Raw genomic sequence first — 23909 nt, forward strand, 5'->3', positions numbered from 1 at the left:
TTTCTAGTTTATGAGATCTAAATGGGATGGACGGACAGACATTCCACACAAAACTAATAGTGTCTTTTCCCCTTTTGGGGGACGCTAAAAAGCAACAAAATAATTGCTAATTTATTAATGCTTTATTTATGAATTTCCTTCACTAGTAAAAAAGAAATTTTAAAAAGTCTTTTTCTCTCCGTTGAAACGATTATTTTCATTTAGTAAAATAAAAATGAAACAAAACAAACTTTATTAAAAATATAAATGTTAAATTGCTTTTCTTTTATGCTACACCATGCTCACTGCACCATGGTCTAATCTCTTTTGTGAGAGGTTTCCATTCTGCCTTTAGGCATTCAATTGGTTTTGACTCACATTAAAAGTTTTATCATTGCAACTAAAGTGAAACATGAGCCATGTGTTTAAATTTAAGCTAATCTTATTGAAAATAGAAATTATTGATGTCACTATCTTTACAATGTTTTTTGAGGAAAGCTGAGTACAAAATCTATGAAATAATAATTCAGGTTAATCACCTCTTGTAGTGCAGACTCATTGGTTTTGGAAGCTTTCATATTAAGATACCTTTCTTGTGACTGACAAAACTTGGCTGTCTGCTTATCAAAGTTCTTCTTCTCTTCCTGTAACAAGCAAATGAAAACTCTGCTAATGATTTGTTTCATGGTAAATGCCTGTTCGCCAGCAAAGCTCAATTAATTCTATATTATACTCGACCATAAAATGTTATTTTCTTCTTAAGTAACTCACTTTTGCTGCTCCAATGTTTTCCTTACGAAAATTATCAAGAGGTTTAACAAACTGATCTTCTGCTGAAGAAATCTTTAAAAAAAAAAAAAGAAAAAAGTGAGCAAACTGTTTACAAAACAAAAAAGTTAAAAAATTAAAGCATCTTCAACAGCTCTCCACAAGCCTTGAGAAAAAAAAAATGGCAATCTATCTGCATGTTATAGACGAAGCCTCATAAATTAAATATAAAAAAACAACAGCGGCATTGATTTGCAATTAACATCCAGCATATCAATGAAAGTCTTCCAGTGCGGATCATTGAACTGCAAGCAAATGTGACATCAAGATATCAATCAAGCTGCACATATTTTAAGGAGGACTACAAAATGACTTATTTTCACTGTTGTAGAAGTTTGTAGTATGAATGATTGTTCCAGCTGCCAGCATTTCAATATTGAACTTGGGAAACAACAGGCTGTGTTCTAGGCTCAAGAATGAGCAAATGTATCAATACCTTAAGAATTTTAACTTCTGGTTATGGAGCTGATATTACCACCTTGCAAATAATATAAAACCCACCTATGCATCAATAACTTAAGAATTTCAAGATCTGGTTTTGGAGCTGATACTACCAACCTTGCAAATAATATAAAACAAACATGAAACATATGCATCAATAACTTAAGAATTTCAAGATCTGTATTGGAGCTGATATTACCAACCTTGCAATAATATAAACCCACATATGCATCAGTAACTTAAGAATTTCAATAGCTGGTTTTGGACCCCAACATTACCAACCTTGTGAATAATATAAAACCCACTAAAATCAAACATGAAATGTCAGATAAACCAAAAGAACATCATTTTACTTTGAAGCAGACTTTGTAGATAATATTTGAAATGTTGCCTGTACAGATTTACCCAAACTAAATATCAACCTAACCAAAGGCATACATGTTCTGTCCTACTTGTGAACACATAATATATCGACTAGAGAAAAAAAAAAAAAAAAAGGGGGGGGGGGTTCAAATTTTAGTGGTCTGTCATGAGGTTTTCAATTTGTGTGTAGACCATCCAATGTAAAAGGTTGCTGACCACCAAAGTAAAGCAAGGCTACAAACAAACAAAACACAAATAATTTCTGCATTCTCTTTTCTTACTTACCAAGATATCTCGGTGCTCTTCAATAGTTTCAATAAACTTGCCAAATTTGGACAAGGAATTAGCTGAAAATAAAGAGAAAAATATTCTAATAATAAAATTTTAATTTCAAGAAATAAATTGTTAAACGATTCTTTAATTTTGTCCTTTTCAATTATTTTGTTAAGGCTAATAAAAGAAATTAAATAATACATCCATTCAATGACTAAAATTGTAAGAAAATATACAAATAAAATCTTCTTCATGACTGCTTCTTGAAATAAATCAAAGGATTCAGTATTAGTTTATTTGTAGATAAATCCTGATATAGGAGCTAAGGTCGAATTTGTTTATTTTTAATAAACTTGAAGTTTATTCAGATGTAGAAAATGCTTTTTGTCCATTTATAAAAAACACAAACACACAATCAATAACAAACAGTACTACTGACTACACAGTTACAATTATAGTAGCCATAAAAGTCAGCGCAGAGGATTCCAAGCCAGGGAACAGGATTTGACTTTGATCTAAAAGAGTTTAAGTTACACTTAAACAATGTAAAAAAAAAAAGTATAATATTTTAATATGGATAGACTTCCCTTGTTTCTTCAATACACAGCTTTCTCTGGCAGTTTTTTTGTATGTCCTGCAGCAATACAATAGTTGTTTTCATTGTAAGGGATTTGTATTTTCTATTTTAAAAAATGGGGCTAGAAAATGACAATGTCATTCAATTTAGATGAAAATAGTGATATAGCAAGTGATAGTGCATAGTGTCTGGTGTTTTGTGTATGTGACTGACAAAGAGACGGGTGGAAGAGGTGTCAATCAGCCAGTTCTGACACACCCAACCAGACTAGGCCAGGCAAAGCCTATACATGATGTATCATACGATAAGCCACTGCAGACACACACAAAATGCAATAGATAGCAGTGCTGTGAACAATTGTTGATGTCTTATTGGAATTCTCTGAGAGAAAGAAACAAGATAATGGTGAAGAGAATTTGAATGAAGTAGAACTTTGACTTAAGTGATTCAACTTATCTGGATTCCACTGAATTGCTTAGATCACCATGCTGTAACAAAGCTTGTCTTTATATTCTTTCATTATACTTGGTTTTTTCATTCTTTTATTCTTGTAATACAAACTCCATATATACAGCTTCAATTTATGATTTTAAAATTCCGAATGAATTACTAGAGGTGTGGAGGATCTTGGGAAGTCAAAGATTCCCCTAAAGTCAAAGAAGGGGAAAAAAAAGGAAGTAGGTCTGCCAAGTTACATCCAAAATGGGAAATATATTTCAAAGAAAGAGGTCGTGCACAAACTAACTTGTAAAGGTTAAAAAAAAATAGAACTAGATCTATCGATACTTCTTATCTTATCTTATATAATACAGACGTTACTTCAAAAAAGAAGATGATTACGTCCTACGCGTCATGCATTTAGTCATGCATACTAACCAATGACTTAAATTCTGCCAAGTCACTGGTTTTCCTGGCTAGCTCAGGCAACCCATTCCATGCTCTAATAGCACTAGGGAAGAAGGAGTATTTGTACAAATTTGTCCTAGCATATGGGACGAGGAATGTGCCTTTATCTTTGTGTCTTTCAGAGTATTTTATTAAATTTTGTTTTTGTATTTGAAGATTATGGTTCAGTGTTTTATGTATTATTGCTACTTTACTTTTGAGCCTTCTGTCCTGAAGGCTTTCTAAATTTAGTGATTTTACTAAAGGTGTTACTCTAGTCAAATGTGAATATTCGTTTGTTATGAATCGCACTGCTCTATTTTGTGTCTGTTCTAGTTTCTTAATGTTTTCTTGAGTTGAGGGGTCCCAAACAGAGGATGCATATTCTATTATTGGCCTAACCAAGGTTAAATAACATTTTAGTTTTATGTTCTTATTTGATTTATAGAAATTTCTTTTAATAAATCCTAATGCTTTGTTTGATTTTTTTGTAGTTTCATCAATATGTGGTTGTTCCCTAACAGTATAACTCTATAGCCATCTTAATCTTGTGAGTTTTAACACACACACAATAGTTTTATCAAGAAATTAAGAGAACTAATAAACTTTAAATCATTAGAAAGAAAAAAAAAAGTAAGGGGCTGAGCTGAAGCTAAAGACTTAATGTAACTCTATTATTGCTCTATTTTTCCCTACCAAAAAAAATTCTTGTAACTCAACATAATGTAACGCTTATTGTAGGCTTTCTCAAGGGAAGTAAATCTAAAGGGCTAGTTTTGACGTGCCCATCTTGAAAAAAAAAAGTCCTTCATTAGTAGCAGCGATACTAACATTGCATACAAATGAGTTTCCCCAGAAAGTATTTGCTAACAAAAAGTCAACACTAGTGTAGTCTGTAGCTGAAGCCAAAACGTCGTCTAGCTGTAGTCATGTACAGCTGCGGGAGGAAGATCAATTACCAAGTGGGCAGTAGCCGCCATTGCCTCTATTGGCGAACAGCTGCAAGTGTTCTTATAGTAAACAAGGTGAAGGAAAAAAAGGGGCGTGGGAGTAATTGAAAATGTGCCACTTTTGTAATTAACATCCGTCCATACAGGTAGCAAGGGAGTCCTTTAGTGGAGCTTAGGTCCATACCTGGTTAGGAAACCTCGCAGAAGTGAAACAACACCGTGCTAACCCTTCCCCCTCGCAGCCAGCAGTGAAACAATCGTCAATTCCGGCAAGCGAGGTATGGGTACCCGCACTTTTGGCGCTCAATTCCGGAACGCGAGGTATTGGTACCCGCACTTTTGGCGCTCAATTCCGAAACGCGAGGTATTGGCACCCGCAGTTTTGGCGCTCAAAGTTTTGGTGATAAATAAAAAAATCACGAAAAATTTTTTATCCCCCTTTTTTTTTCACTTTATTATTCTCTAGTACAGTGTTTCCCAAACTGTGTTCCGCGGAATCCTAGTGTTCTGCGAGGCCTGAATAAATGTTCCACGAACTACTGGAATATTTAACTATAAGCCACCACGTGAATAAATCTCTCTGAATCCACAAACTCCTCAGAATGTGGGAAGTTAAGGAAAACGTTTGGGAACCACTGCTCTAGTATATATGGAAAATATGTTCACCACCTCCTCATAAGCCGATATGGACATACATGAGTAGTTAAAGAGATTTTAGTAAAATCACTAAACTTAGGAAGCCTTCAGGACAGAAGACTCAAAAGTAGAGTAGCAATTACACATAAAACACTGAACCATAATCTTCAAATACAAAAACAAATTTAAATAAAATACTCTGAAAGACACAAAGATAAAGGCACATTCCTCGTTCCATATGCTAGGACAAATGTGTACAAATACTCCTTCTTCCCTAGTGCTATTAGAGCATGGAATGGGTTGCCTGAGCTAGCCAGGAAAACCAGTGACTTGGCAGAATTTAAGTCATTGGTTAATATGCATGACTAAATGCATGACGCGTAGGACGTAATCATCTTCTTTTTTGAAGTAACGTCTGTATTATGTAAGATAAGATAATTAAAAAACAGGGGGAAACATCAGCTGGGAAATAGAATGGTAGAGATAGTTGAGATAATTATGCTAATTTCGTCCATTGCTTCGATCTTCTAAGAACGCTACCTCTTTTTGTCTTCTATTTGGTACATGTCTAGTATAGGCCGCCTTGCGCCAGCATTACTACAGTCAGTATAACGAATCTAGACCAAAGTTTAAAAAAAAAAGTAAAGTTCCCCTTTCAGATCTTGTGATCTACGGGGCAGATGATGCAAAAGCCATCTATTTCTGTGGCCCACGCTTAACGAGGGTGTCATGTGGCCAGCACAAAGTCCAACCGCCTTTACATTTCCCCAACTAATGTCAGGTACTCATTGGAGCTGGGTGGACTCAGAGGCGCCCTGAAGATCCCGAAAGCAGAAGTTCCAGTCTTCACCGGGATTCGAACCTGGGACCCCAGGTTCAGAAGGTAAGCGCTTTACCACTCAGCCACCGCGACTCAAGACTAAAGTTTAGTTAGGTAAAAATAACAATTTCGCACAAAGAAACCATAAGAATGAAACGTGTCGTTACTTTAAGCAAATCATTGAGAAACTAAGTTTGATGCTGCCAGTCAATGAATGAACTCAGATTTAGGCCTACTAGAGAAGTACAAGAACATACCTTTCCCCCATCCCCCACCCCAAAAAAAAAATCACAACTGATTATGAAAGCACCAATCCCTCCTTCACCCCCCCCCCTTATTCAACACTGACTACGGTAAGAGGGAGGCAGGATGGGGGGAAAAAACACGATTGCCTATCCCAGTCTTTCCATTAAAATGCGACCAAATTGCTAGATGTAGGTCTGTAAGTTCAGACAGCCACAGTATCTAGTGCTCAACCAAAACATTTCTCATCACCTTATAATACATGTTGTCTCTGTGAGTGATTGTTATTTTCATGAATGTTCAAGTCAATGCCAATCTAAAAGCAACTCAATTAAGTCTCGCGCAGTGTTAATCTTCTGCTGGCTGTGAAGAACTGCAAATGCTCGTTGGAATGTTAGTAGCTCTGTGACCTTCAAACAAAGTCTAGAAAAACTATTTCCTTCAAAATCATTTATTTTTAATATACATATATCGCAAAGCAAATGTATTAAGGCCCTTCAAACTAAATCTATATTCTTTTCCGACGGGCACAGAAGCCTAAAGCCAATGCTGACCAATGCAAAGAAAGCAGACGATGCCGTGTCTCTGCTCTCACTAGTCAATCGAGTTTTCATTGAGTATACAGATAGGTCTCATCATTTTTGTCAGTTTACTTGACCAAATGAATAGCTAATGAAGAGCTCACTGCTCTTGTAAGCAACCAGTCAAACTGACCGATGGAACATCAAATGTTACACTTTAGAAGCTGAACCAGGCGTGAGTAAATGTGAGCAACATAACCTGCCAATGACTAAACCGAACGTGGTATCCAAGACAAGTGCAAACTCTAAAAACAAGATGCAGCATTCACATGTGTGTGTGTTGGGAGGGGGGGGGGAGATGGCACCGGCCACTAGTCAAACAAGTGCCACACTCACAGACTTGTTTAAGAGAGACCTGGGCTACACTGACTCCTCTGGTCTGGACAGACCTAAACAATACAAGAAGCTCCGACGTGACTTTCACATCAACTGTTTCAAACTTAGTAAGGGAAAAAAAAAAGTCCAGGAAGAGGGGATGGGAAAAGAAAGGGGGGGGGGAGAGAAGTCTGCTAGCCATTTCCATCTGATCTACCAATAGATTTAACACACGGCTACAGGCTGGGCGACCTGCCAAGGGCTGAGAATCAATACATGGCATTGATAATTCTATAATCATCTCCCCGCCCCCATTTTCTTTCTCGTATATATCCCTGCCACTGTAAGCACACACATAGCCAGCAAAGGAGCCTTAAACAAATATTGTGCACATTGGTCAAATTGAATTGTGCAAACACAATCAATGACATCAGTTTTGGAGAATCTAGATGTACATGGTCAAACCGAGACCACTCACTGCCCGCATGTTGCAACGTTGCCGGTCAGTGTTCAGGCCTTTTATGAGGACTGGTCTCAGCCACACCCCAAATGTTTCAAAATGTGGCATTTCTTGGCATAAAAAAAATATTAAATATGTATAATTATGTATGGCGTGTGATATGGTGGCGAAAATAATGACACAAACGCGGAGACGGCCCTTGCAGGTTAGTATTATATATAACACATTACGTCACACGTATGAGCAAGAATTGATCAATATGAAACCTTTATATAATTTTGTTGGGCGGTAAGTATTTAAGTCAGACCTGTTTAAAATCTTCAAGGAGTTTCATGGCCTTCTGGACATACGTGTCAAAAAAAAATAATTTAAAAAATGAAAGTATTTTTTAAAAAAAACTCTCTAAGACCATAAGAAGATGCATATATTTCAAATACAATGAAAAACATATTTTTAACAATGCTTTTGTCTGTTCTAAGACAGATAGTTAGATAGTTAGTTAGATAGATAGATGGATAGATATGGGGGTAAAAAGTCACCTGAGCATGAAGTACAAGTTTTGCTTGCTAAGGGTAAAACAGGGGAGATTAATTATCCATCTGGGTAAAATAAAGCGACGCAGAAAGGCCAACACATACAAATATAAAGCCCCCCCCCCTTGCCCCTCACTTTCCTCAAATCATTCTTCCTCTTCCGTTGCTTGTATCCTGAATGAGGAAAAAAAAACAAAAACGTATCAGATAGATCGATATGTTATTGAGAGAAAACTAGGTCGTAGTGGGTGACAACAAGGTCACTCTAGCAGTACGGTGTCATTCAGGATTGGGGAGAGTGGGGAATGTTCTTAAGACTTTACAAAAGATTTTCCGAATGCCGAACAAAACAAAACAAAAGTCTAGTCCCTTAAAAGTATTTACTCATTTTAAAAGTCAAGTACCTCTTTCAAACCTTGTTATCATTGGCAGATAATGTAGAGGTCATCTGTTTCTGTGACCCACGTTAACGAGGGTGTAATGTGACCAGCACAACGACCAACCGCACTACCTTTTTTCCAAACTAATGCCAGATACCTATTAGAGTTGGATGGACTCAGGGGCGCCCTAAAATTCCAGTAATTTAAAATCCCAGTCTTCACCGTGATTTGAAGCCGAGACTTCTTGGTTTGGAAGCCAAACTAGAACGTTTTACCATTTAGTCACCAAGCACCCCCCACCCTCCTCTCTATTACTATTTGTATAAATGTGTAAGTCCTGTATATTATTTTAACCACGTGTAGAGTTTCCATATTTCCATACGTCAGAATGTCTCTCTTACCCTCTTTCTAAAATTGCAGATACTATAGTATCGGCTAGAGATAGGCCTTCCATTTTGGATGATCGAATAACACTAGTGGATTTCGTTTGCACCCAAATCACGAACATTCGAACGAGGGCCAATATTTGTTCGTACACTTCAGTGAGTGTAAGTCACAGAGATCCTGAAAACTAGGTTAAATTACGAGAATAAATTACAACATGTGCAGATATTTCAAATTAAAGCAATTAATTTGTCGACAAACATTGTTTTTTTTTCTGCCCACTTTTCTCATTCCCGTTTAGTATCAGTAGGCTCTTTGAGTTGTCTCCCATGTCAGAGTGAATCGAGGTTATACTCCCCGCCCCTTTTCCTTTCTTTTCAATTTCATCGCTTGAACAGAGCTGGCATTACTTCCTCTCCCTAAGTGCACGGTTAATGACGCCTCTCTTTCATTCAAGTGTATCAGTAGCACGCACGCGCCTAACGTACAGGTGGCTCCGGCTTATCGTGTGCTCCCAAACAAACAGTCCAAGAGATAAGTACAGGGGAGAAAACAAGCTCGGAACCTTATTAGCAGCTTTCATTCAAAGTGGGCTGCAAATTGCCAAGTCAAGTTAACGATAGTAGCTTACAGCAAGAGACCGCGCCTAGGAGGAGAAGTGGGGAGAAATGGAGTGAAAGACAGAAAGAACTAAGCTTGTTAATAATGTGTTTAATAAAGAGCTCATCTCTCCGAGTATTATATTCAACTCATATTCCACATATGTAAGCGGAACCGTGAGTGTGTGTTGGGGGAGGGGAAAACGAGTGTGTGTGGGTGTGTATGTAAATGTTAGATCAATACGTCTTCTTTGAAGAAAAAAAAACACGCTTATACACAAGTCCCTCTAGATCACACACATGTGTTGGCTGATTCCATTTGTACATTTTGTTTACTGTCACATTTCAAATCCAATATTTACGTTGGATGCCACAAATCTTAATCATTGTTTCCCGTACTATTATCCCCGATCAATACAAGGTGGCGCCATGCTGGCGGTCGACAAAGTAAACGGGAATTTCACTATGTCAGTCACCATACGCTTAGCGCGGGGAAAACCTTCTCATTTTCCAAGAAAAGACATCTGTCCACGAGAATGTGGACACATGTATTGATTAACCTGTCCACCTGAATTCTAGTGCCAGATCAAAATCAAATGTAATTTATGAGAACTCACGGATCTCCACTTACACTCAAACGTAGATGTTATTTTGGAAAGCTCTAGGGCAATCATGTACTCCCGTTGATGACACGGCTGGGAGCCGGAGTCAGTGGTGCGTATTTTGTACGAATGTCCGAAGAGCCGCGCGTGTGTGTGTGTTCGCAATGCCACTTGACCTGTGTGGAAGCTATAAGACACTACGATGTAGGCCTAATAATATATTATATAAGATAAGAAGATAAGGGCCCTGCATGAAGTCCTCGTCTTGTAACCAGAGTTCATCTCTCATGGGAATCATGGTCAAATCACGGAGGTCCGCTCAGGTCACTTTGTGTATTATAAGGAAAGGGGAGGGGGGATTGTATGTAGATCTGTTATTGTAGTGAATTAGATTTTGTTTTAAAAAATATGATTACTTAAGTCTTGTCCATTTATTTTATCTCATATCAACTTGAGTTTGTCTATAATATAATACAATTTATATTGAGTATTGTTCACAAGAAGGTTATTTCAAGAATTGTAAGTTAACATATAATACTTCTACAGCGGTTTAGTTGTGCTACAAGTCAACGACCGTCCACAGTGATGTACATCAGAATCTTTATAGAAGGGCATAATGTAGTTTTTAGCCCCCACTTGCATATCTAGGCTCCTAAATATAGATATCCTCTTCTACTAAACTACTTCTACAAATCATTGTCAGAATTTAGCCCCCAACTTTATTGTATACAGAAGTCTAGATTCGTATAGAAATTATTTCAAAAAATATGTTATATTACATAAACACAAGGTTTACAATGATTCAGAAGCCATGTAATAGTTTTTTAAGACTCATATACAATTATAGAGAGAAATGCATCACACAAAAATGCCATAAAAAAAAAAAAAAAGGCAATGAACATTTCACTTTACCAATCAGTCAGAATACAGTCATTTTGTTTTGTTCTTGAAATGACAACTTTTGTTTTGTACGGCAGTAATAACTGTGCCTTTAAAAAAGATGACCACTTGATCAAGCTTACGCATACCGACCATTTTCTAATGGGAAGAAAATCTAAGAATAGAACAGAACATTTTTGTAGCAGATTTTCGATACAAAAGGCAGTTTTTTTGTTTTTTTTTTGTATCCTTTCTTTTGGACTTTAAACACTGAATGTCCAATCTGGATGCATTTCTAAGGAATCTTTTTTTTTGTTTTTACCCACGTCAGGTGAATGTCAAACGTCGCCACGTTATGACTACAAGTGATGACAGAACTTGACAGCCAGGGTCACCAGAAGCACGCACTGTAATGTATAGGAATGACAAATCCTGATCATAATTAGCTAATATCCATAGTTACTTATGCCCAAGGACTCAATGAACTGACTGTTACGAAGATATGCTTTAACGTGAGCCTGGCCTTGTTAATGTGATTGAATGATCACCTCACTGATAGTCAACCTTCGGGCCTAAGTTGGTGAGAGACACATAGACCTCTCATCCAGAGCCTTTGTAAGAAACCATATAACCCTTTGGTGGTCAAGTATCTTTTACTTTTGATCCTTACAATGCAATGTGTGTGATCGATGGTACTAACACTCAACCATGCTAACTACAATCATAAGTAGCTCTTACAACAGAATACACTTGTAAAACTTTATTCTATTCTAGTTTTTGAATTCTACAACGGGACAAACGGACGAACACATAGACCACACTAAACTAATAGCGACAGACCACACCAACAAACAGCGGCTTTTCCGCTTTTAGGGGCCACTCAAAATACAGACTGGTTTGATGAAAGGAACCATAAATAATATCTAGAATAAAAAACAACAAGTTCTATTCGCACTGTAAGAGTCTGTCAATAGAAGTAATTAGATGAGCAGATTTCAACGAGGTAAGAAGGCGCCATTAAGGCTCAAACAGTAGTGCGTGTGTGGAGGTCTACAGCCGCCCTCTGACAAGTCATCAGATCATTACACCTGTGCGCATTTCGGTTTCTGACTCCCACTCCCCCCCCCCCTTTTTTTCCCTTTGAAGTTCGAATACTGAGTGAAAAAAAAAATACTTTGGCGTAAAGGTAAAACTCTACTTTGTCATTTTGCCAAAACAAACACACGTGCGCGTGAGTACTCATTGATCAGTGAAACACGGGGACTGATGTATTTATAGATTTGCGTTGAGTGACAACAACATTCCAACAGAGAAAAAACATCCAATAAAAAGCATCAGCTCCTTCAGTAGGTAACTCGAATAACGCACTATTTATCAACGTACTCAAACTGGCCCGTCAAAGTTGGGAAACAAAATACGTGGCCCCCGGACCCTCCTCCTACAAGTTACCTCAAGTAGTAAATGACCAGCAAAAACAAAATTCAACCTTAATTAGGTGTTACCAGGCAATCTAAAATATCTAAATCAATACTGAAACAAAAAAATCATTTGCATTAATCCCAACACAAACAAGAAAAATACAGAGAGGGCTAATATAAGCGTTATGGGGGAAAATTACAATAATGGGTTTTAAGGTTATCAAAAGTAAAAAGAAAGCAGGGGAGGGGTAATGGTATTCAAAATAAAGGTGAGAAAGATCAAGTAGATAATATAGCAAATAATCAAGATGTATTCGAGTACTAACGCTATGAGCCAATGTCACAGCAGGTAAACTGTTCCCACTCCCTTCCCGCATAAAATCATTGTCTAATTGTGTTGATGTCCCACGAGTTCCAAGTTGTACTCGCGCTGGACTGAGTTGGAAACGTTTTGGGTCAGTGTATTGGTCAGCTTTAGGCTTATTTAATGATTTCTGTTTATTTCGGGGTGGGTGAAAAAAAACAGAAAGCGCTCCGAATTATCTTAATTTTAATGTACAAAGAAATTCGCCACGCCAATTGGAAAAAGAGGTCACTATGTGACCAACATCCCCCACTACAGTACTGCACAGACAAGTGATTCATTCAGAAGGAAATGTCCACTCGATTTTGTTGGCTACACAACTGTGTGCTGTCATTCGAAGATACATTGTCACGTTTACTTTGACTGGAATAGTTTATCTTACATTTTTTTTATTCTTCTATATAAGAATATTCTTCTATATAAGACGCCACACATTCTAGCCTGTAAATCATTTTTGAGCAATAATCACACAGTTCTTTAGCCAATCAGCCCATAATGATAGCATCCATTCGCATCCCTACACACAGATGTCCCTCCAGTAAAACAGTCCGAGGGGGACAAAGCCCTTTATTTAAACACATATCTGCTTCTTTAGCCCATCAATTGAAGCCTACAAGGATAAATGTTGAGCTTTCTTAAGTCTTGTTAAAATTTAAAAAAATAGATGATATGCCCGGGTTGGGAGCTGATGCCATTTTTTTGAGGACTTGTGTACTGCATTTGTTGTTCTCCATTCTCTCATGTACTAGTGCTAGTTGTGGACGGCCGTTGACTTGTAGCACCAAACTGCTGGTAGACAACTAAACAAGCTTTAGGAGTATTGTATCTTAAGTTATAAAACTTGAGACAACTTGATTATTTCTTAGTGAACAATATTATAAATAACTTGTATTATAATAGAAACAAATTCAACTTGAGATGAAATGCAATAAATAGAGTAGACTTTAATAATATTATAAAATGGTATTTTGAACAAATCTAGCTCACTACAAAAACACGTCTTTTTCACTCTGACATTCTGAAGTCGTGTGGTCCTACCTAACACTGCTGACGACAATGCCGTTAATCATGCATTATTCCCATTGCATAGGTAACTTCTTCCCGCCATCACCATAGAAACACACGCACACACCATAACACTAGTTCTGACCCAATGGTTTTTAATTAGGTACACAATGCCAGATTTAAGTAAGTGGATGACCCGGGCAGTATTTTTGTCTTTAGAAAACTTGAATGAAAACAAACTTAATACTAGAATACAGTAGAATACTGGGTACTTATACAGTCATTAGATTTACTTTTTTTTTCCTGTTCCAACTGGGATTGCATTTTTTTTTTTGGACGGAAGGAACAGAAAAATAAATTAAGCAGAACTGACCATTGTGAGCAGTTCTATGGTATAACGAAAGTGACACGTCAAGGAAAGACTTGGGAAATCTTTAAGGTTATTCAGAGTAATCTGCTCTTTGCTTAACATTTTGGTTTTCAATTTAATTCTACATTGTCCAAAAAGTGCACACAATTTTTTTTAACATGTACCGTTAATCGATACTGGTGTTCACTGTACACCCGAAAAGTTTGCTATTTATGGATTTGCCTTTATTATGTGAACATCTTCGTATAATTCATTGCAAGCTTTTAATCTTCAATTACATACATAAAATTATAAATATCTAAGTTGGCCCCTGAGCACTTTATAGCAGGGTAGAAACTTAAATATAATAATTAAAAGTTGAATGGCCATTTGTCGCCTATTTTGACTTGGTTTCTACTCTAACAATTGTCTCAATCTGAGTAACAAGCACAACACTTCAAAACAAAAACAAGTATGATAGTATCATTAGTTTTTGGTAATCTGTTCAGGTTTGGGTGCAGAGAAGAGAGATGTTAGGGAGACGACCAGCATTGAATGAGAGACTAAACAGGTTTTGTTAATGAGGTATGTGTGGGGGGGGGGGGGGAGATGTACACTAGTGTGTGAGAAAGGAAGATGGCAGTACAAAAGCTAATATTTCCTGCACAACTGGGTGCAATCCAAATAAACGAGAGTCTAGGGAATAGCACAGACTACAGGAACCTAGAAAGTTTACATCCATACAGGAATGATAACTGCCACCACTTCAGCTCCGTCTCCCAGATGAGGGCACTAGATCACCGGTGCCAATTTTCCCCCCAAGCTATTGTTTACAATTACAATAATGGTCGTGAGTAGAGTGCTGGGGAGGAAAGGGGGGGGGGGGGGTCCAAGTACTGGAAAGGTGGAGGAAGAGTTTCACAACCGATTTGGTGGTAGTCAGAATGACAATCTGATTCCCAGGAAAAGAGTTCTCTACCTCCGAAAAGGCTTTTAGATAATAGAAATACTCTAAGAGGTGCATTTATTGAAAATTTAGATCAGACTAAATGACCATAACTTTTTCTTACCAATAACACAAAAGGTATTTTCTTCAGTATTCAGTAACATTATTTCAGCCTATAAGTAAGGATTTAACTAAAGCAATCTACATTTAGTGTGTGTACTAAATGAAATAGTATTTCTAATTAAAAATGATTTTATCTGATGGAGGTTTTCTTTTATTACTTGTATGAAGATAAATTGTTTGTAGTTTTTAATTTGCTTAACAAAATAAATGTTTCTTTTCATCCATATTTAGTGACACTATAAAAGTAGAACAACATTCACTGCAGAAAATAATCATAATTTGTAATATTTGGAAATACCTACAACTAAACTACCCAAACGCATCAATATATATATATATATATGAAACACACAAAAGGAAGTATAAATTAAATCTTCAGTAAGAATGAAATGAGATTATTCATAGTGTAAGAAATGGGAAATTTGGTTTACAAACACAAAAAGAGAGCACACTTTGAGAACATCTAATAATGTAAATGAGCCTAAGAATAAAAGCACATAAAGTATTGGTTCAATCTAACAGTAAGAATAGATAAGTGAATTGAACATATCCAGACATCAGACACTGAAAAATGTTTCCTAGTGGACCAAGTAGCCAAAAATAATAGAATGCTTGGTCTTCAAGCCAATTTTGTATTGCTTATAAACTCACAGAAATATACATTTTACAAAGTTTTGGTGGCTGAATCCTAATAAATGACATTAAATTATTAAACACTATATATATACAAGGACCTAGTAAAGTCTCCATAGTTGTCATACCAAAGTGCTATATCAACATAAAGCTGCATAGCCCCAAGTCTTTCAGATTCACAAATAACTAGATAGTCTAGCCTCTAACCAAAGACAGTTAAAAAGAATTGAAAAGTTAAGAAACTATTTTTTTTATTAGATTACTTTTTGTATCACTATTACATACCATTGTAACTATAGATGCATTTTATGTTTTAACAACTCTTAGAGGTAAATCTTTTGACACAACATTGAAATGTGCTGGGATTCCGTGGATAGAATTTAATTTAATAAACACTTTTTAACAATTTAATATCACTAATTTAAATCTTAAAATAAATATTCCCTTAAAATACTATAAGTATTTATAAGGGTACAATATAAATAAAAAGAAATAATAAATCCCCAGTAAAAGTATTGAAATAAAGCACAATGTACTGTCTGAACTCTTAGTCTCCCCTGAAAAGACTTTTTCAGACCAGGTTTAGATCTAGAATCATTCAGATTAAAATGCTAAAATAAACGTGAAGTTATTGTATAACTCTTATATGATCTCCATGACATGCTTTCGGTGGTTAAGAGAGCAAAACTACATGTAACAAAACAAAGTTCATCCATTGTTACAATTTAGGCTATGTTGCACCCCCAATCCCAAAAAGGATCACCTACCCTGCCTGATAGATAGATTAGATAGACAGATAGATAGAGATATAAAATTGTTTAGCCTTGCTTTAATAAATACAAAAACCTTGATGCTTATTAAGAGAATTAAGATAACAAATTGTATTTAAAAGATGGAGACAATTGTTATCAATGATGGAATCAGCAAGTGTGAATGCCTCAATGGGAGCTAGAATGAGTAGAGATCAAGCAACCTCAACAAAAAGGTCTCAAGTAGCATACATGGAAAAAGGAGTCTACTAATGCATAGTGATGGTATCAAATGGAAACATTATTATTTTGCTGAAACAAACTGCCTTGAGATCATGTTCAAAGATCAGCTGCCGTCATCAAGAAGTACATAGAAATCAAACTCATAAAGCGCTGGTTGTGAATGTGTATGTGTTTCGTTAGTGAATGTTGTTAGAATTTTTCATCCATATTGTTTATGTAAAGTAGTTACGCTGAGGTTGTCAAAAGTAGTCAAACTGAATTTCCATTTGATTAGATCAATAAAATTATCTTATCTTAATTATCTAACAGACATGCCATAATATAAACATAGAACAGAAATTATATATTTGTATTTTTATATATATTACTCATAAAATGTATCCAAGAAACACTCATCCTGTGACATTTTTTTTTAAACATTAGAGCAATCCACTAATAAATAATGGTACTTTAGATTTAACAAAGTTAAGACTATAAGGCTTCCAAATTGAAACAGGATTAATAATTATTACAGTATTTAATAAATGAATACTTAAAAAATAAAATAAAGTAATGGTTAAGAAGTAAAATATTTATTGTGAAATTATTACAAGTCATTGAAATATACTTACATATAAAAATTTCATCATCTGTTAGTTGGTTTCCAATACATTCAAATTTAAATTCCATTAAATCCTTAGCTAAGGCTTTCTGTGCTTTAGAAAATTCTGTGAATTTATTAAATATGCTTTAATTTTTTTTATTATAACTACTTTTCTAGTTATCTTAAAATTAAAAGCCCTTTGATCTTCCTTTACCATATCAAATTTTAAAATACTAAATTTTAGTAAACAATCTAGATAGGAGAAATAGATTTATTTTTCACTAAGTATCTCTAATTTATTGCATACATCACCTAACAGTAACCATAAACATTATTTTTAATTTTAAAAATATGTTCCAGATACAGTGATGTGTAGTGTAGATAGATCTTACAATTAGGAAGAATAGAGTTCTCTTGCTTTTTAAGTTTATAGCCATAAGAGAGCTATAGATTCAAACATGATTAATATTAATGCTTTATAAATGAATTTACAACATAACAAGGCAAGCCCTGACCTGGAACCACCAAGGAAAGAGGAAGAGTGGACAGCCCAGGAATACATGGCTCTGCGATTTGGAGGCAGAGACTCACCCAGAACAGAGATGCCTAGAGGAATCTGGTTGGTGGCCTATGCCCCAGAAGGGACCACAGGCAGAGATGAGATGAAATGCATTTTTATGCATTGTTAAGTCCTGTACCGTTGATGAACTTTTAATGATTCTTTAAACACATTTGATCTAAAGTTAAATGTATGTATAACTAAATGTCAGTCACTCAATACACTGACATATTGCAACTACTGGGTCTGTGTTCTCTGTCATAATATACTATCTGTCCCATCATGATCATTCAGTCATCACTGGATAGCTACTTTTGTTTAGACAAGAAATGATGAAAAGTTGAAATAAACTATTTGATATGTATGTGTAAATTTAAACTATAATTTTGTAAAAACTTCTACTTTCATTTTGAATAGACTGTAGTGTCTAGTGATTGTCAAAGTAAATATATATAGATCAACATAGATTTTCAAAAGCTGTTAGGTTTCTAGTCCAGACTCTGATCACAGACGAATCTACTAGATTTATAGATCTACTTATAGAACTATGGTATATATATATATAATACATGAAATGTGATATCTCATCTACTTCTAGACATGAATTACTTATACTTATTATATTAAAATTATATTAAATGTCTACTCTAAACATAGATATCTGGAATTCTTGATCTTAACGGTAGATGTAGAATTCTAGATCAAAACCTAGAGACCTAAACTAGTTACTAGTCTAGACTAGCCACTAGATCATACTAGATCAGTATTCAGTAGATGACTATTATATTATATTATATTACTATTATTACTAGAAAATAGTAGATTTATTAGATCAAGATGTCACTAAGTTTAATCTAGCTTTAATTAGGCTCTGCTCAATCTAGTATCTAAATCTAGACTAGACTATAGAACTATATTCAATTATTAAATACTATAGATCTAGAATTACAGTCTAGACATTTTGTACACAAACACTATAAAATAGTGACAGTCTACTCTACAGTCACCTAGTGAGGCTAGTGTCACTAGTCACTATAGTGACTATTCAGAATCAGAGTTCAGCTAGATCTACATCTATTATTAAATTAACTATTATAACTATACTCTATAGATCTAGACACTTCACTATGACTATACTCTATGACTATGACTATGTCTAGTAATATAGTTATAGTTTTATATAGATCTACTATCTAGTTATAGATACTAAGTCTAAAATTACTAGATCTATAAAATAAATGAATTTTCAATATTATTTTGAATAGATTTTATACTTATAGATCTTTGCCAAAGTTTTTGCCTAGACTCCTACACTACAGTGTCTACAGCCTACCCTAGATCAGGAATATCTCCAGACAAGTTGCATCAAGTTTATTTAATCTATTTACTAGATAGCATCAGAAATGAACTTGAAATCTCAATAAAAACAACTTACGTTTAGCTGCATTGTAGACTTCTCTGCCATGGTGAATCAATGTTTTTATAAACTTGCTTGTACGCTCTAACTCTTTCTCATGTTCGGCTAATTTTGTACGAAAGTAGGGGCTATCTGTAAGGCAATCCGCGAATTCAAGTGGTTGTAGCCCCATGATAGAAGTTTATTTTTTAGTAAATTTGTTTTTTCCGAGTAAAATGCATCATATAAAACACATTAATTGAAAGAAAAAAATAGTATTAGAATAATTATAATCGCTTCCTGACTTACTGACAACAGTAATGCTATAGAATTGCGCATGCGCTAAAATGTTTTAACGGAAATAGATTTAGTTATCCAAGCTCATTTTTAAAAGAGTAAGAAATGTTCCCACAGTCAGGTCACAGAATATAGGAAAATCCGTATGTGTGATCAAATTACAAAAAAATCAACCTTTTTCCAGTAAATTTCAACTAGATATAATGTTGAAATTTACTGGAAAAAGGATAATGTTGTAATTTGTAATATAGAGTCTAATCTGGTTGTCTGCTTCCGTGGTAAACAACTAGATTTATATTGAAAATGCAATGAATATTTAACTCTTTGCAAATAGGTGATTGATTTTTTTTTATTTGAGGCACATCGGCACAATTTAGGCCATGTCGTGCCTGTTGCAAATAGGAAACCCCACTGACGGCACTGAACATCCATAGGTCTTTCAAAATGACTCTAAATTAATGAGCAGAAAAAAACAGGGAAGGGGAAGAGGAGTCAATGGCAATATAGCCTAATTTACATATTTTAAAGTTTAAACTATATATCTAGATCCATTTCGGCTAAGTAATTTTCTTAACATGTTAAATTTGTTTTCAAAAGAAAATTAAAATAAGAGATTATAGGCTATAGAATTTAGTTTAGAAAATAGATCAGTGATGCCCCACCTAGATTGGCACGTGGACCATTTAATTAATCTTTGACACACATGTCGTGGGTCACATCAACGAAAAGAAAAATAGGAACTGACAACTTTCTGATAACTCTTGCTGCCAGTTCGCTTTGACATCCAACCATACTTTTACACTTTTCTTCGAAGTTTTGTACATTCAGAGTCTACTTTTTTCCCCTGGATCTCCCATTTCATTAACGCACACATATTAAATGGTACAGCTCCACTTGCGTTGATACCACAAGACGATCCAAAATGATGCAGAAATGATGCCCTGCGTTGTACACACAAGATGTCACGCACAAGGATAGCGTTAAGACAGCAGCGGACATTTCAAAGAATTTAAAATACCAGAAGCTTCATGTCACTTAAAAATTAAAACACGTTTTTTGTTTGTTTTTTCTTACAAAAACAAACAATAAATATGAATATTATTGTGTGGTTTTCTACATTTTGGCCCGATGTTTCGGCGGGCATTACTTTGAACACCATTGGTTAATTTAGATCACCTACCCAGAAAATACTAGGCCTACTCTTATTAAATCGTTTCCCATTCCTTCAAAATTATTAGTCTATACATGGCGCCGCGATTTGGAAGCAAATGCCAAGCACATGGGAAAGACCAGCTGGACGCGGGGCCTCGGTCCAATGTAATACGCGAGCAAGGGAACATTATTAAGCGTAGACTAGACTATATTATAGGCCTACCGTAACAGAACAAGCTAACTGGGTCGTCTGCTGTAGGTCTTATTATTGTTGAAAAACATAGTAGGCTACCTTACGTAGGTACCGGACACTACCTTGTCTTATCTTATCTTATATAATACAGACGTTGCTTAACCAAATATTGACCTAAATTCTGCCAGGTCTGGTTTTTCCTGGCAATAAGCTACCGGTATTTCGAAATAAAAATATATCATTTTAACAGCGTTCGTCCTATTAATTGTATCACATAGGCCTAGAAGCTTGCAAAATATTGAGTAAAAAGTCCTCGTTTATGAAAACTGGTCTGTTTTCCGAACCTGATGATGAGAATGGAATCTCTTAGACGCGTGCCCTGGGGCGGTTGCCCCATTCGCAACCCCCTCTAGAAAAGACGTGGGGACAGTTAAAGAGACTTACCCAACACGGAGACGTTTGCTGGAAGTTGGTTGGTGACATATGTATCAAACGTGACCAAATTCCAACACTGTATGACATTTAAATTCTTCACAAGAAATCAGAAAGACGGTGAAACGTTTGAGCAGTATTATACTGATTTGAAAAATTTGGCAAAAGAATGCAAGTTTGACAACTTTCGTGATCAACTCATCAGAGATCGATTGGTATGTGGCATACAGTCGGATCGAGTGAGAGAGAGAGAGAGAGAGACTTCTGAGAGATGTAGACTTAACTTTAGAGAAAGCTGCAAGCATGATTCATGCTGACGAGCATACCCAGAACCAAATGATAGATATGAAAGGACTACATGTAGCCTGATGTAGGTGCTGCTTATAAATTAAAGAAGACAGAAGATAGAAAGCCAGTCAAAAGCTCACAGGAAAAAAAATGGCAAAGAATCATGTAACAAGTATCATTAGATATTGCAGATCTTGTGGTAGATCTCACGGAAAATACAATTGCCCAGCAAAAATGTAAAAAGAGAAATCATTTCGCTGCAAAATATCGTTCGAAACATTTCAAGGCTGTTGATTTACTGGAAGATGAAAGTCAAGCAAGCCAAGTAAATGAATTGTGGTTTGAGGCAATTGGTACTGACAACAATGTCAATGTTTGGATGGTTGATGTCAATATTATGGGAAAAATAGTCAAAATGAAGATTGACACAGGAGCACAAGCTATTGTCATATCAGAGTCAACGTGGAACACTTTAGAAACTAATAGTCAGTTAAAGCATTCAAATACAACCCTACGAGCATTAGGGGATGAAGCATTAGAAGTGATGGAAGTTGCATCGGTCACATTTAAAGTTGACGTTGTGGGAGTCAAAGATGATCTGTATGTGATCAAGAACGAAATAAACCCAGTTTTAGGTATGAAGACATCTATTGCTTTGAAACTAATTGAAGCGAAAGAAAACGTCAAAGTGCATGATGTCAAGCAACAGAATGAAGTTCCACGAGAGTTAATGCAGAGAAATCAACTAACAACTTGTTCTCAATAGCACGAAGGCCTACGTGGTCAAAAGCAATCGAGACCAGATGATGATATGCTTATGAAAACTCATAGCGCAAACGAAAAGTTTCCCGAAAGTGATCAGAAGATAAAAGAAATTCGTCGCAAAACTGAATCTGATGTTAAACTGAAGTCATTGAGCAATTATGTCAGAAAAGGATGGTCAAAGTTTAAAAATAAGTAAAGGTGTACTGGTCATTAAAAGGATATTGTTTTATGAGAATAGAATTATAATTCCTTCAAGTACGAGAAATGAAATTCTCGACAAGTTGCACACAGGTCATTTTGGTCTTGAGAAAACCAGATCGAAGGCAAGACAGTGTGTTTTGGTCAGGATTTGTCCAAAGATATTTTTTCAACAATAATGAAATGCTCAACATGTGCAACGTTCAAAAGAAATAATGTGAAGGAAAAATTGCTACCTTATGCTGTACCAGACAGACCATGGAAAAAAGGTTGCGACAAATTTTTTTGAACAATGACTACTATCTAGTTGTGGATTATTTCTCTAAATACCCTGAAATAAAATGACTGGAGAACAAAACAGCAGAATGTGTTATTAGGGCACTGAAAAGTATTTTTGCTAGACATGGCATACCAGAAGAAATAGTGAGCGACAATATGCCATTCAACAGCTACCAATATAAAGAGTTTGCTTCTGGGTGGGGTTTTAAGATAATAACATCAAGCCCTAGGTACCCTCAATCAAATGGTCAAAGTGAGGTGTATGTTGGTATCGTAAAGCAAAGCAAACAAAAGTGGGAAAGATCCATATCTCGCTATGCTCGAGTATATAAATACTCCGTATTCACACAACTGCTGATGAGTAGAAGACTCAGGGGACATCATTCTAACTGATCCCAAACTATTGAAACCATCGGTATCTGAAAATGCAGAGACTTAACTAAAAGAACGACAGATGAGAAGCAAAGTGACATACGATGCAAAAGCAAGACTACCTAAAGATTACTCTGTCGGAGAGAAAGTCAGAGTTCGTCTAGGACAAACATGGCAGAAAGCAGTTGTCGTTACACCATAAAGACAAATGGTGGAAAAACCTACAGTAGATATCAACGTTTTTTTAAATAAGAGTTTCGATGACATCTCTGGTTACTATAATACCGATAAGACAATGGACAGCAAACTGTTGAAATAAATGAAACAGACAGTTATAGACCAACGTCTAGAGAACTTATTGTGCCAATCAAGACAACCATAAGTGGTCAAGTTGTTAAAGTTGATATCAGTCTAAAGAACTTTAAAAAGAAGGATGTGATAACAACTTTAAAAGGAAGGATGTGATAATATGTTTATATTGCGTCATTGTTTGTTGTGAATGTTTTGTGATAAAGTAGGATGTGACGTAATAAAAAGGAGATAGTCATATCTTATAGTCTTCTATGTCTACTTGTATAAACAGAAAGTCTCTGTTATTATTATTGTTATTATTAATTAATGTCTACAGTAATTTATTTATTTATCTGTGACAACAGAACACTTAATGTATAATTTCATTTTTTAAAAAAAGATCTAGATATATTTTCAAATTATTTTTTAAAAAAAGGTCAAGATTCTAATTTTTTCTCTATTTATTCCTTATGTTAAATTTTCCTCTACGCCTTTTGAATTCAATCCGTTAATTGGTGACATTTTAAGAATATATTGGAACTAATG

General features: G+C 35.5%; 1 protein-coding gene across 11 annotated transcripts in view; it reads right to left on the reverse strand.

Moving 5' to 3' along the window:
• The window catches only part of LOC106069355 (rho GTPase-activating protein Graf-like), a 51038-nt gene extending 31606 nt beyond the window's left edge, over positions 1-19432 (reverse strand). For 10 of the 11 annotated variants that reach the window (XM_013229003.2, XM_056038546.1, XM_013229007.2 and 7 more), the window contains exons 1-5: positions 19136-19431; positions 17170-17265; positions 1897-1958; positions 751-822; positions 519-623 (exon numbers count right to left, since the gene is read on the reverse strand). In XM_013229003.2, coding sequence (XP_013084457.2) covers positions 519-623; positions 751-822; positions 1897-1958; positions 17170-17265; positions 19136-19289 — 489 coding nt within the window. In that variant the 5' untranslated portion in view covers positions 19290-19431. Of the gene's footprint in view, positions 1-518; positions 624-750; positions 823-1896; positions 1959-17169; positions 17266-19135 lie in introns of all 11 variants that reach the window. The other variant, XM_056038543.1, reaches the window with a different exon arrangement.
• Between the last annotated feature and the right edge of the window lie 4477 nt (positions 19433-23909).

The sequence above is a fragment of the Biomphalaria glabrata genome, chromosome 8, assembly GCF_947242115.1.
Source record: "Biomphalaria glabrata chromosome 8, xgBioGlab47.1, whole genome shotgun sequence".
Taxonomy (NCBI): domain Eukaryota; kingdom Metazoa; phylum Mollusca; class Gastropoda; family Planorbidae; genus Biomphalaria; species Biomphalaria glabrata.